General features: G+C 45.7%; 1 protein-coding gene across 1 annotated transcript in view; it reads left to right on the top strand.

Moving 5' to 3' along the window:
• Positions 1-2,426: 2,426 nt before the first annotated feature.
• Positions 2,427-13,659, top strand: part of ITGAL (integrin subunit alpha L) — a 450,284-nt gene continuing 439,051 nt past the window's right edge. The window contains exons 1-2 of the mRNA XM_053695200.1: positions 2,427-2,564; positions 2,639-2,756. Coding sequence (XP_053551175.1) covers positions 2,516-2,564; positions 2,639-2,756 — 167 coding nt within the window. The 5' untranslated portion in view covers positions 2,427-2,515. The remainder of the gene's footprint in view (positions 2,565-2,638; positions 2,757-13,659) is intronic.

The raw sequence follows: 13,659 nt of genomic DNA, 5'->3' as shown, positions 1-13,659 counted from the left end.
GGTCTCAGCTATAGGTTATGTCTCACTGTGTTTGTCACTAAGGTCTCTGTCAGGTCTCAGCTATAGGTTATGTCTCACTGTGTTTGTCACTAAGGTCTCTGTCAGATCTCAGCTATAGGTTATGTCTCACTGTGTTTGTCACTAAGGTCTCTGTCAGGTCTCAGCTATAGGTTATGTCTCACTGTGTTTGTCACTAAGGTCTCTGCTCAGGTCTCAGCTATAGGTTATGTCTCACTGTGTTTGTCACTAAGGTCTCTGTCAGGTCTCAGCTATAGGTTATGTCTCACTGTGTTTGTCACTAAGGTCTCTGTCAGGTCTCAGCTATAGGTTATGTCTCACTGTGTTTGTCACTTAGGTCTCTGTCAGGTCTCAGCTATAGGTTATGTCTCACTGTGTTTGTCACTAAGGTCTCTGCCAGGTCTCAGCTATAGGTTATGTCTCACTTTGTTTGTCACTAAGGTCTCTGTCAGGTCTCAGCTATAGGTTATGTCTCACTGTGTTTGTCACTAAGGTCTCTGTCAGGTCTCAGCTATAGGTTATGTCTCACTGTGTTTGTCACTAAGATCTCTGTCAGGTCTCAGCTATAGGTTATGTCTCACTGTGTTTGTCACTAAGATCTCTGTCAGGTCTCAGCTATAGGTTATGTCTCACTGTGTTTGTCACTAAGGTCTCTGTCAGGTCTCAGCTATAGGTTATGTCTCACTGTGTTTGTCACTAAGGTCTTTGTCAGGTCTCAGCTATAGGTTATGTCTCACTGTGTTTGTCACTAAGGTCTCTGTCAGGTCTCAGCTATAGGTTATGTCTCACTGTGTTTGTCACTAAGGTCTCTGTCAGACCTCAGCTATAGGTTATGTCTCACTGTGTTTGTCACTAAGGTCTCTGTCAGGTCTCAGCTATAGGTTATGTCTCACTGTGTTTGTCACTAAGGTCTCTCTCAGGTCTCAACTATAGGTTATGTCTCACTGTGTTTGTCACTAAGGTCTCTGCCAGGTCTCAGCTATAGGTTATGTCTCACTGTGTTTGTCACTGAGGTCTCTGTCAGGTCTCAGCTATAGGTTATGTCTCACTGTGTTTGTCACTAAGGTCTCTGTCAGGTCTCAGCTATAGGTTATGTCTCACTGTGTTTGTCACTAAGGTCTCTGTCAGACCTCAGCTATAGGTTATGTCTCACTGTGTTTGTCACTAAGGTCTCTGTCAGGTCTCAGCTATAGGTTATGTCTCACTGTGTTTGTCACTAAGGTCTCTGTCAGGTCTCAGCTATAGGTTATGTCTCACTGTGTTTGTCACTAAGGTCTCTGTCAGGTCTCAGCTATAGGCTATGTCTCACTGTGTTTGTCACTAAGGTCTCAGCTATAGGTTATGTCTCACTGTGTTTGTCACTAAGGTCTCTGTCAGACCTCAGCTATAGGTTATGTCTCACTGTGTTTGTCACTAAGGTCTCTGCCAGGTCTCAGCTATAGGTTATGTCTCACTGTGTTTGTCACTAAGGTCTCTGTCAGATCTCAGCTATAGGTTATGTCTCACTGTGTTTGTCACTAAGGTCTCTGTCAGATCTCAGCTATAGGTTATGTCTCACTGTGTTTGTCACTAAGGTCTCTGTCAGGTCTCAGCTATAGGTTATGTCTCACTGTGTTTGTCACTAAGGTCTCTGTCAGACCTCAGCTATAGGTTATGTCTCACTGTGTTTGTCACTAAGGTCTCTGTCAGATCTCAGCTATAGGTTATGTCTCACTGTATTTGTCACTAAGGTCTCTGTCAGACCTCAGCTATAGGTTATGTCTCACTGTGTTTGTCACTAAGGTCTCTGTCAGGTCTCAGCTATAGGTTATGTCTCACTGTGTTTGTCACTAAGGTCTCTGTCAGACCTCAGCTATAGGTTATGTCTCACTGTGTTTGTCACTAAGGTCTCTGTCAGGTCTCAGCTATAGGTTATGTCTCACTGTGTTTGTCACTAAGGTCTCTGTCAGGTCTCAGCTATAGGTTATGTCTCACTGTGTTTGTCACTAAGGTCTCTGTCAGGTCTCAGCTATAGGTTATGTCTCACTGTGTTTGTCACTAAGGTCTCTGTCAGGTCTTAGCTATAGGTTATGTGTTACTGTGTTTGTCACTAAGGTCTCTGTCAGGTCTCAGCTATAGGTTATGTCTCACTGTGTTTGTCACTAAGGTCTCTGTCAGATCTCAGCTATAGGTTATGTCTCACTGTGTTTGTCACTAAGGTCTCTGTCAGGTCTCAGCTATAGGTTATGTCTCACTGTGTTTGTCACTAAGGTCTCTGTCAGGTCTTAGCTATAGGTTATGTCTCACTGTGTTTGTCACTGAGGTCTCTGTCAGGTCTTAGCTATAGGTTATGTCTCACTGTGTTTGTCACTAAGATCTCTGTCAGGTCTTTACTTCCTTCCTCTTGTGACCACAACTTGTCCTGTATCCTTTCTGAGCGCAGCTCACTCTTCTGCACAAGACCTTTAGCTTTTGCTTTTGTTCTCTTTGTTAGTGTCTTTCTCCGACCCACTGCACAATGAAATACCCAATACTTTGTCTTCTGCAAGGACTCTTATTAATTCAAGGTAAGTCCCCCAGATTTACTGCTGTATGTCTGTCCCTCAAAGCTGTCTCACCGTTGCTTTGTTGTCCCTTTCAGAACTAGATGTGTCATTAAGTCTGTACGTGGCTGTCCCGCCACACAGAGATTTCTCTCACTCTCCCAGCAGTCTCTTTGGCTACAGAGTAAGACAATTTATTACACATCAAGGAGCAAGGTGAGTCTTACCTGGGAACAGCTCTTGTGATGGGGGGGGTTCTGGGGGGATACTGGTGTGGGTAATAGAGCTTTTGTTCTGGGGGGATACTAGTGTGGGTAATAGAACTTTTGCTCTGGGGGGATACTGGTGTTGGGAATAGAGCTGTTGTTCTGGGGGGATACTGGTGTTGGGAATAGAGCTGTTGTTCTGGGGGGATACTGGTGTGGGAAATAGAGCTATTGTTCTGGGGGGATACTGGTGTGGGAAATAGAGCTTTTGTTCTGGGGGGATACTGGTATTGGGAATAGAGCTTTTGTTCTGGGGGATACTGGTGTGGGAATAGAGCTGTTGTTCTGGGGGGTACTGGTGTTGGGAATAGAGCTTTTGTTCTGTGGGGATACTGGTGTTGGGAATAGAGCTGTTGTTCTGGGGGATACTGGTGTGGGAATAGAGCTGTTGTTCTGGGGGGTACTGGTGTTGGGAATAGAGCTTTTGTTCTTGGGGGATACTGGTGTTGGGAATAGAGCTTTTGTTCTGGGGGGATACTGGTGTTGGGAATAGAGCTGTTGTTCTGGGGGGATACTGGTGTTGGGAATAGAGCTGTTGTTCTGGGGGGATACTGGTGTTGGGAATAGAGCTGTTGTTCTGGGGGGATACTGGTGTTGGGAATAGAGCTGTTGTTATGGGGGGATACTGGTGTTGAGAATAGAGCTGTTGTTCTGGGGGGATACTGGTGTTGGGAATAGAGCTGTTGTCCTGGGGGATACTGGTGTTGGGAATAGAGCTTTTGTTCTGGGGGGATACTGGTGTTGGGAACAGAGCATTTGTTCTGGGGGGATACTGGTGTGGAAAATAGAGCTGTTGTTCTGGGGGGATATTGGTGTTGAGAATAAAGCTTTTGATCTGGGGGATACTGGTGTGGGGAATAAAGCTGTTGTTCTGGGGGGATACTGGTGTTGGAAATAGTGCTGTTGTTCTGGGGGGATACTGGTTTTGGGAATAGAGCTTTTGATCTGGGGGGATACTGGTGTGGGAAATAGAGCTTTTGTTCTGGGGGGATACTGGTGTGGGAAATAGAGCTTTTGTTCTGGGGGGATACTGGTGTTGGGAATAGAGCTTTTGTTCTGGGGGGATACTGGTGTTGGGAATAGAGCTTTTGTTCTGGGGTGATACTGGTTTTGGGAATAGAGCTTTTGTTCTGGGGGATACTGGTGTGGGTAATAGAGCTTTTGTTCTGGGGGGATAGTGGTGTTGGGAATAGAGCTTTTGTTCTGGGGGGATACTGGTGTGGGTAATAGAGCTTTTGTTCTGGGGGGATACTGGTGTTGGGAATAGAGCTTTTGTTCTGGGGGGATACTAGTGTGGGTAATAGAGCTTTTGTTCTGGGGGGGATACTGGTGTTGGGAATAGAGCTTTTGTTCTGGGGGGATACTAGTGTGGGTAATAGAGCTTTTGTTCTGGGGGGATACTGGTGTTGGGAATAGAGCTTTTGTTCTGGGGGGATACTGGTGTGGGAATAGAGCTTTTGTTCTGGGGGGATACTAGTGTGGGTAATAGAGCTTTTGTTCGGGGGGGGGGATACTGGTGTTGGGAATAGAGCTATTGTTCTGGGGGGATACTGGTGTTGGGAATAGAGCTGCTGTTTTGGGGGGATACTGGTGTTAGGAATAGAGCTTTTGTTCTGGGGGGATACTGGTGTTGAGAATAGAGCTTTTGTTCTGGGGGGATACTGGTGTTGGGAATAGAGCTGTTGTTCTGGGGGGATACTGGGGTTAAGAATAGAGCTTTTGTTCTGGGGGGATACTGGTGTTGGGAATAGAGCTTTTGTTCTGGGGGAATAGTGGTGTTGGGAATAGAGCTTTTGTTCTGGGGGGATAGTGGTGTTGGGAATAGAGCTTTTGTTCTGGGGGGATAGTGGTGTTGGGAATAGAGCTGTTGTTCTGGGGGGATACTGGTGTGGGAAATAAAGCTGTTGTTCTGGGGGATACTGGTGTGGGAATAGAGCTTTTGTTCTGGGGGATACTGGTGTGGGTAATAGAGCTTTTGTTCTGGGGGGATACTGGTGTTGGGAATAGAGCTTTTGTTCTGGGGGGATACTGGTGTTGGGAATAGAGCTTTTGTTCTGGGGGATACTGGTGTGGGGAATAGAGCTTTTTTTCTGGGGGATACATGTGTGGGGAATAGAGCTTTTGTTCTGGGGGGATACTGGTGTGGGGAATAGAGCTGATGTTCTGGAGGGATACTGGAGAGGGATAGAGCGCTGGTGTTAGGGGGCACTAGTGAGGGATAGAGCACTGGTGTTAGGGGACACTGGTGAGGGATAGAGCACTTTTGTTAGAGGGCACTGGTGAGGGATAGAACACTGGTGTTAGGGGCACTGGTGAGGGATAGAGCACTGGTGTTAGGGGGCATTGGTGAGGGATAGAGCACTGGTGTTAGGGGAAACTGGTGAGGGATAGAACAATGGTGTTAGAGGGAACTGATGAGATATAGAGCACTGGTGAGGGATAGAGCACTGGTGTTAGGGGGCACTGGTGAGGGATAGAGCACTTGTGTTAGGAGGCACTGGTGAGGGATAGAGAACTGGTGTTAGGGGGCACTGATGAGGGATAGAGCACTGGTGTTAGGGGCACTGGTGCGGGATATAGCACTGGTGTTAGGGGGCACTGGTGAGGGATAGAGCACTTGTGTTAGGGGGCACTGGTGAGGGATAGAGAACTGGTGTTAGGGGGCACTGATGAGGGATAGAGCACTGGCGTTAGGGGGCACTCATGAGGGATAGAGCACTGGTGCTAGGGGGCACTGGTGAGGGATAGAGCAATGGTGTTAGGGGGCACTGGTGAGGGATAGAGCACTGGTGTTCGGTGGCTCTGGTGAGGGATAGAGCACTGGTGTTAGAGGAAACTGGTGAGGAAGAGCAATGGTGTTAGAGGGATGTTATGAGGGATAGAGCACTGGTGTTAGGGGGCACTGGTGAGGGATAGAGCACTGGTGTTAGAGGGCACTGGTGTGGGATAGAGCACTGGTGTTAGGGGGAACTGGTGAGAGATAGAGCACTAGTGTTGATTAGAGTACTGGTGTTAGAGGGCACTGGTGTGGGATAGAGCACTGGTGTTAGAGGGAACTGGTGAGGGATAGAACAATGGTGTTAGAGGGAACTGGTGAGATATAGAGCACTGGTGTTAGAGGGCACTGGTGAGGGATAGAGCACTGGTGTTAGGGGGCACTGGTGAGGGATAGAGCACTTGTGTTAGGGGGCACTGGTGAGGGATAGAGCACTGGTGAGGGAATAGACCACTGGTGTTAGAGGGCACTGGTGAAGGATAGAGCACTGGTGTTAGAGGGCACTGGTGAGAGATAGAGCACTGGTGTTAGGGGGCACTAGTGAGGGATAGAGCACTGGTGTTAGAGGGCACTGGTGAAGGATAGAGCACTGGTGTTAGAGGGCACTGGTGAGAGATAGAGCACTGGTGTTAGGGGGGACTGGTGCGGGATAGAGCACTGGTGTTAGAGGGCAATGGTGCGGGATAGAGCACTGGTGTTGGAGGGCACTGGTGAGAGATAGAGTGCTTGTGTTGGGGGGACTGGTGCGGGATAGAGCACTGGTGTTAGAGGGCACTGGTGCGGGATAGAGCACTGGTGTTAGAGGGCACTGGTGAGGAATAGAGCAATGGTGTTAGAGGGATGTTGTGAGGGATAGAGCACTGGTGTTAGGGGCAATGGTTGGGGGATAGAGCACTGGTGTTAGAGGACATTGGTGCGGGATAGAGCACTGGTGTTAGAGGGCACTGGTGAGGGATAGAGTACTGGTGTTAGGGGGCACTGGTGAGGGATAGAGCACTGGTGTTAGAGGGCATTGGTGCGGGATAGAGCACTGGTGTTAGAGGGCATTGGTGAGGGATAGAGCACTGGTGTTAGGGGGCACTGGTGAGGGATACTGCACTGGTGAGTGAATAGAGCACTGGTGTTGATTAGAGTACTGGTGTTAGAGGGCACGGGTGCGGGATAAAGCACTGGTATTAGAGGGAACTGGTGAGGGATAGAGCAATGGTGTTAGAGGGAACTGGTGAGATATAGAGCATTGGTGAGGGATAGAGCTCTGGTGTTAGGGGGCACTGGTGAGGGATAGAGCACTGGTGTTAGAGGGCACTGGTGAGGGATAGAACACTGGTGTTAGGGGCACTGATGAGGGATAGAGCACTAGTGTTAGGGGCACTGGTGAGGGATAGAACACTGGTGTTAGAGGGCACTGGTGAGGGATAGAGCACTGGTGTTAGAGGGCACTGGTGAGGGAATAGAGCACTGGTGTTAGGGGGGACTGGTGCGGGATAGAGCACTGGTGTTAGAGGGCACTGGTGCGGGATAGAGCACTGGTGTTAGAGGGCACTGGTGAGGGATAGAGCACTGGTGTTAGAGGGAAGTTGTGAGGGATAGAACACTGGTGTTAGAGGGCACTGGTGAGGGATAGAGCACTGGTGTTAGAGGGCACTGGTGAGGGATAGAGCACTGGTGTTAGAGGGAAGTTGTGAGGGATAGAGCACTGGTGAGGGAATAGAGCACTGGTGTTACAGGGCACTGGTGAAGGATAGAGCACTGGTGTTAGGGGGGACTGGTGAGATATAGAGCACTGGTGAGGGATAGAGCACAGGTGTTAGGGGGCACTGGTGAGGGATAGAGCACTGGTGTTAGGGGGCACTGGTGAGGGATAGAGCACTGGTGAGGGATAGAGCACTGGTGTTAGGGGGGACTGGTGAGAGATAGAGCACTGGTGTTAGGGGGGACTGGTGCGGGATAGAGCACTGGTGAGGGATAGAGCACTGGTGAGGGATAGAGCACTGGTGAGGGATAGAGCACTGGTGTTAGGGGGCACTGGTGAGGGAAAGAGCACTGGTGAGGGATAGAGCACTGGTGTTAGGGGGCACTGGTGAGAGATAGAGCACTGGTGTTAGGGGGCACTGGTGAGGGAAAGAGCACTGGTGAGGGATAGAGCACTGGTGTTAGGGGGCACTGGTGAGAGATAGAGCACTGGTGTTAGAGGGCACTGGTGCGGGATAGAGCACTGGTGTTAGAGGGAACTGGTGAGGAATAGAGCAATGGTGTTAGAGGGCACTGGTGAGAGATAGAGCACTGGTGTTAGAGGGCACTGGTGAGAGATAGAGCACTGGTGTTAGAGGGCACTGGTGCGGGATAGAGCACTGGTGTTAGAGGGCACTGGTGCGGGATAGAGCACTGGTGTTAGAGGGAACTGGTGAGGAATAGAGCAATGGTGTTAGAGGGCACTGGTGAGGAATAGAGCAATGGTGTTAGAGGGATGTTGTGAGGGATAGAGCACTGGTGTTAGAGGGAACTGGTGAGATATAGAGCACTGGTGTTAGAGGGAACTGGTGAGATATAGAGCACTGGTGAGGGATAGAGCACTGGTGTTAGAGGGCACTGGTGAGGGATAGAGCACTGGTGTTAGAGGGCACTGGTGAGGGATAGAGCACTGGTGTTAGAGGGCACTGGTGAGGGATAGAGCACTGGTGTTAGGGGCACTGGTGAGGGATAGAGCACTGGTGAGGGAATAGAGCACTGGTGTTAGAGGGCACTGGTGAAGGATAGAGCACTGGTGATAGATAAAGCACTAGTGTTAGGGGCACTGGTGAGGGAATAGAGCACTGGTGTTAGAGGGCACTGGTGCGGGATAGATCACGGGTGTTAGGGGGCACTGGTGAGAGATAGAGCACTGGTGTTAGGGGGGGACTGGTGCGGGATAGAGCACTGGTGTTAGAGGTAACTGGTGAGGAATAGAGCACTGGTGTTAGTGGCAATGGTTGGGGGATAGAGCACTGGTGTTAGAGGTAACTGGTGAGGAATAGAGCACTGGTGTTAGTGGCAATGGTTGGGGGATAGAGCACTGGTGTTAGGGGGGGGGGGGAAGAGACAAGAGCGCTAATAGCTAATACCCAAAAGTGAGGAAAAATGAAAGAAAACAAAGCTATAGCCCTGAGTGTATATAAAAAATGTATTCTATGTATAATAATTAAACAATATTCAAAAAAAGCACCGAATAAAAACAGAATTTTCTGATATAAAATACTAAATTACAAAGCTGTGAAACATATATAGTACAGTGATATCTTGGTTCAGAATAACACTATTGTTATATTGTACTAAAAATGATCTAGGAAAGGTGAAGCACAATAGGTTCACAATTAAAAGAAAAACTTAGTAAAGGTATTTTTTTATACTCTTATTTACTATCCGATAGCTATGATAAAATAAGTTGGCCAACCTTACACATTAAATATATAGTTTGAGTATACAATAAAAAGTGATCAGCAAATCAAGAAAGAGCAGTATCGTAAAAAACAGTTGCAGGAAATATCAGTTCGCAGGTAGTTTTAAACCATATCTAAATAAATATTTAGGAAAGCGGTTTGGTTTTATGTATATCCGTTTTTTCTTTTGTTGCCAATACTTTGCGGAACAACGGATCTATAATTGTATAATTGGAACTCTTCGTTCAGAAGGTTTTGTGTTATATAGTTGATAACTATAGTTTAGGAGAGATAGTTCCAAGATAGCAATTATGTATGTCTCTTTGTAGATAAATTGTTTTATAGCGCTATGAAAATTTTACAAGTGCACTTGTTTATGTAGAGTTTTGAACAGAGTCTAACCTTATTTCCAAAGTTGTCTCCTTCCTTTCAGTGTACATAACACTGAAAGGAAGGAGAAAAAGAGACATACATAATTACATGATTGCATCAGCCAATAGGATTTTTTCTACCTTCATTCCGATTGGCTGATAGAATTCTATCAGCCAATCGGAATCTAAGGGACGCCATCTTGGAGGTACCTACATTCAACTTTAGTCGTCGGAAGAAGAGGATGCTCCGCGTCGTATGTCTTGAAGATGGACCCGCTCCGCGTCGGATGGATGAAGATAGAAGATGCCGTCTAGATGAAGACTTCTGCCCGTCTGGAGGACCATTTCGCCCAGCTTGGATGAAGACTTCTCCCGGCTTCGTTGAGGACTTCGGCCCAGCTTGGATGAAGACTTCCCCCGGTAAGTTGATCTTCAGGAGGTTAGTGTTAGGTTTTTTAAGGGTGTATTGGGTGGGTTTTATTTTTTGCTTAGGAACTTTGGGCCTGCAAAAGAGCTAACTGCCCTTTTAAGGGCAATGCCCAATCCAAATGCCCTTTTCAGGACAATGGGGAGCTTAGTTTTCTTTTAGATAGTATTTTATTTGGGGGGTTGGTTGTATGGGTGGTGGGTTTTACTGTTGGGGGGTTGTTTGTATTTTTTTTAAAGGTAAAAGAGCTGATTACTTTGGGCCAATGCCCTGCAAAAGGCCCTTTTAACGGCTATTGGTAGTTTAGTTTAGGCTAGGTCTTTATTTTATTTTGCGGTGGCTTTTTTATTTTGATAGGGCTATTGGATTAGGTGTAATTAGTTTAAATATCTGTAATTTGTTTATTATTTTCTGTAATTTAGTGTTTGTTTTTTGTACTTTAGCTAATTTAATTTAGATAATTGTATTTAATTTAGTTAATTTATTTAATTATAGTGTAGTTCATTTATTTAATTATAGTGTAGTGTTAGGTGTTAGTGTAACTTAGATTAGGTTTTATTTTACAGGTAAATTTGTATTTATTTTAGCTAGGTAGTTATTAAATAGTTAATAACTATTTAGTAACTATTCTGCCTAGTTAAAATAAATACAAACTTGCCTGTAAAATAAAAATAAAACCTAAGCTAGTTACAATCTATCCATTAGTTATATTGTAGCTATCTTAGGGTTTATTTTATAGTTAAGTATTTAGTTTTAAAAAGGAATAATTTAGTTAATTATAGTAATTTTATTTAGATTTTAATTATCTTTAAGTTAGGGGGTGTTAGGGTTAGGGTTAGACTTAGGTTTAGGGGTTAATACATTTAGTATAGTGGCGGCGACGTTGGGGGCGGCAGATTAGGGGTTAATAAATGTAGGTAGGTGGCGGCGATGTTAGGGACGGCAGATTAGGGGTTAATAATATTTAACTAATGTTTGCGAGGCGGGAGTGCGGCGGTTTAAGGGTTAATATGTTTATTATAGTGGCGGCGACGTTGGGGCGGCAGATTAGGGGTTAATAAATATAATGTAGGTCTCGGCGATGTTGGGGGCAGCAGATTAGGGGTTCATAAGTATAATATAGGTGGTGGCGGTGTCCAGAGCGGCAGATTAGGGGTTAATAAATATAATGCAGGTCTCGGCGATGTTGGGGGCAGCAGATTAGGGGTTCATAAGTATAATATAGGTGGCGGCGGTGTCCGGAGCGGCAGATTAGGGGTTAATAAATATAATGCAGGTGTCGGCAATGTCGGGGCGGAAGATTAGGGGTTAATAAGTGTAAGATTAGGGGTGTTTAGACTCGGGGTTCATGTTAGGGTGTTAGGTGTAGACATAAATTTTATTTCCCCATAGGAATCAATGGGGCTGCGTTAGTGAGTTTTACGCTGCTTTTTTGCAGGTGTTAGACTTTTTCTCAGCCGGCTCTCCCCGTTGATTCCTATGGGGAAATCGTGCACAAGCACGTATGACCAGCTCACCACTGACTTAAGCAGCGCTGGTATTGGAGTGCGGTAATGAGCAAAATTTTTCTCAATGCCCACTTCTTGCCTTTTAACGCCGGGTTTGTAAAAACCCGTAATACCAGCGCTGTAGTTAAGTGAGCGGTGAGACAAAACTGCTCGTTAGCACCACACAGCCTCTAACGCAAAACTCATAATCTAGGCCAGCGTTTGTTGTAGGGAATACAGCGTTTGTTGTAGGGAATACAGCGTTTGTTGTAGGGAATACAGCGTTTGTTGTAGGGAATACAGCCGCCTAGATTTGGAGTTTTGTCGGTAAAGACTTGCGGTGTTAACGAGCCTTTTTTTTCCAGCGCACCCTTAAGACAACGCTGGTATTACGAGTTTTCTGAATGGCTGCGTTAGCCTCAGAAAAGTGAGCGTTGAGCCAAATTTAGCTCCACATCTCACCTAAATACCAGCGTTGCTTACGGTAGCGGTAAGCTGGAAAAACTTGCTCGTGCACGATTTCCCCATAGGAAACAATGGGGCTGAGCTGGCTGAAAAAACCTAACACCTGCAAAAAGTAGCGTTCAGCTCCTAACGCAGCCCCATTGTTTCCTATGGGGAAACACTTTCTAAGTCTACACCTAACACCCTAACATGAACCCCGAGTCTAAACACCCCTAACCTTACACTTATTAACCCCTAATCTGCCGCCCCGCTATTGCCGACACCTACATTATATTATTAACCCCTAATCTGCCGCTCCGGACACCGTCGCCACTTACATTATAGCTATGAACCCCTAATCTGCTGTCCCTAACATCGCTGACACCTATATTATATTTATTAACCCCTAATCTGTCCCCCCCCAACGACGTACCTACACTTATAAACCCCTAATCTTCCGACCGGACATCACCGCCACTATAATAAATGTATTAACCCCTAAACCGCTGCACTCCCGCCTCGCAAACACTATAATAAATTTTATTAACCCCTAATCTGCCCTCCCTAACATCGCCGACACCTACCTACAATTATTAACCCCTAATCTGCCGCCCCCAACGTCGCCGCTACTATAATAGTTATTAACCCCTAAACCTAAGTCTAACCCTAACAACCCCCTAACTTAAATATAATTTTAAAAAATCTAAATAAATTTACTATAATTAAATAAATTAATCCTATTTAAAACTAAATACTTACCTATAAAATAAACCCTAATATAGCTACATTATAACTAATAGTTACATTGCACAAAAATTACCTTTAAAATAAATCCTAACCTAAGTTAGAAATACACCTAAAACTACACTATCAATAAATTAATTAAATAAATAATAAATGTAGGTAGGTGGCGGCGACGTTGGGGGGGACAGATTAGGGGTTAATAAATATAATATAGGTGTCGGCGATGTTAGGAACAGCAGATTAGGGGTTCATAGCTATAATGTAGGTGGCGGCGGTGTCCGGTCGGAAGATTAGGGGTTAAATAATTTTATTAAAGGGTTTGCGATGTGGGAGGGCCTCGGTTTAGGGGTTCATAGGTAGTTTATGGGTGTTAGTGTACTTTGTTGCACTGTAGTTAAGAGCTTTATGTTCCGGCGTTAGCCCATAAAACTCTTATCTACTGACTTTTATATGCGGTAGGAGTCTTGGAGGTAGAGGCTGTACCGCTCACTTCTTCCAAGACTCATAATACCGGCGTTAGGCAAATCCCATTAAAAAGATAGGATACGCAATTGACGTAAGGGGATTTGCGGTAGCCTTGAGTCGCGGAAAAAAAGTGAGCGGTACACCTGTACCTGCCAAACTCGTAATACCAGTGGGCATTAAAAAGCAGCGTTAGGACCCCTTAACACTGCTTTTTAAGGCTAACGCAGAACTCTAAATCTAGGTGAGTGTTAGTTATAGGGAACAGTGTTTGTTATAGGGAATACAGCGTTTGTTGTAGGGAATACGTTCAGTGTTTGTTGTAGGGAATACAGTGTTTGTTATAGGGAATACAGTGTTTGTTGTAGGGAATACAGTGTTTGTTGTAGGGAATACAGTGTTTGTTGTAGGGAATACAGTGTTTGTTGTAGGGAATACAGTGTTTGTTGTAGGGAATACAGTGTTTGTTGTAGGGAATACAGTGTTTGTTGTAGGGAATACAGTGTTTGTTGTAGGGAATACAGTGTTTGTTGTAGGGAATACAGTGATTGTTGTAGGGAATACAGTGTTTGTTGTAGGGAATACAGTGTTTGTTATAGGGAATACAGCGTTTGTTGTAGGGAATACAGTGTTTGTTGTAGGGAATACAGTGTTTGTTGTAGGGAATACAGTGTTTGTTGTAGGGAATACAGTGTTTGTTGTAGGGAATACAGTGTTTGTTGTAGG

The sequence above is a fragment of the Bombina bombina genome, chromosome 11 (genome assembly GCF_027579735.1).
Source record: "Bombina bombina isolate aBomBom1 chromosome 11, aBomBom1.pri, whole genome shotgun sequence".
Taxonomy (NCBI): domain Eukaryota; kingdom Metazoa; phylum Chordata; class Amphibia; order Anura; family Bombinatoridae; genus Bombina; species Bombina bombina.
Note: the sequence above shows the minus strand (reverse complement) of the source record. Positions and strands in the feature narration are given on the sequence as shown.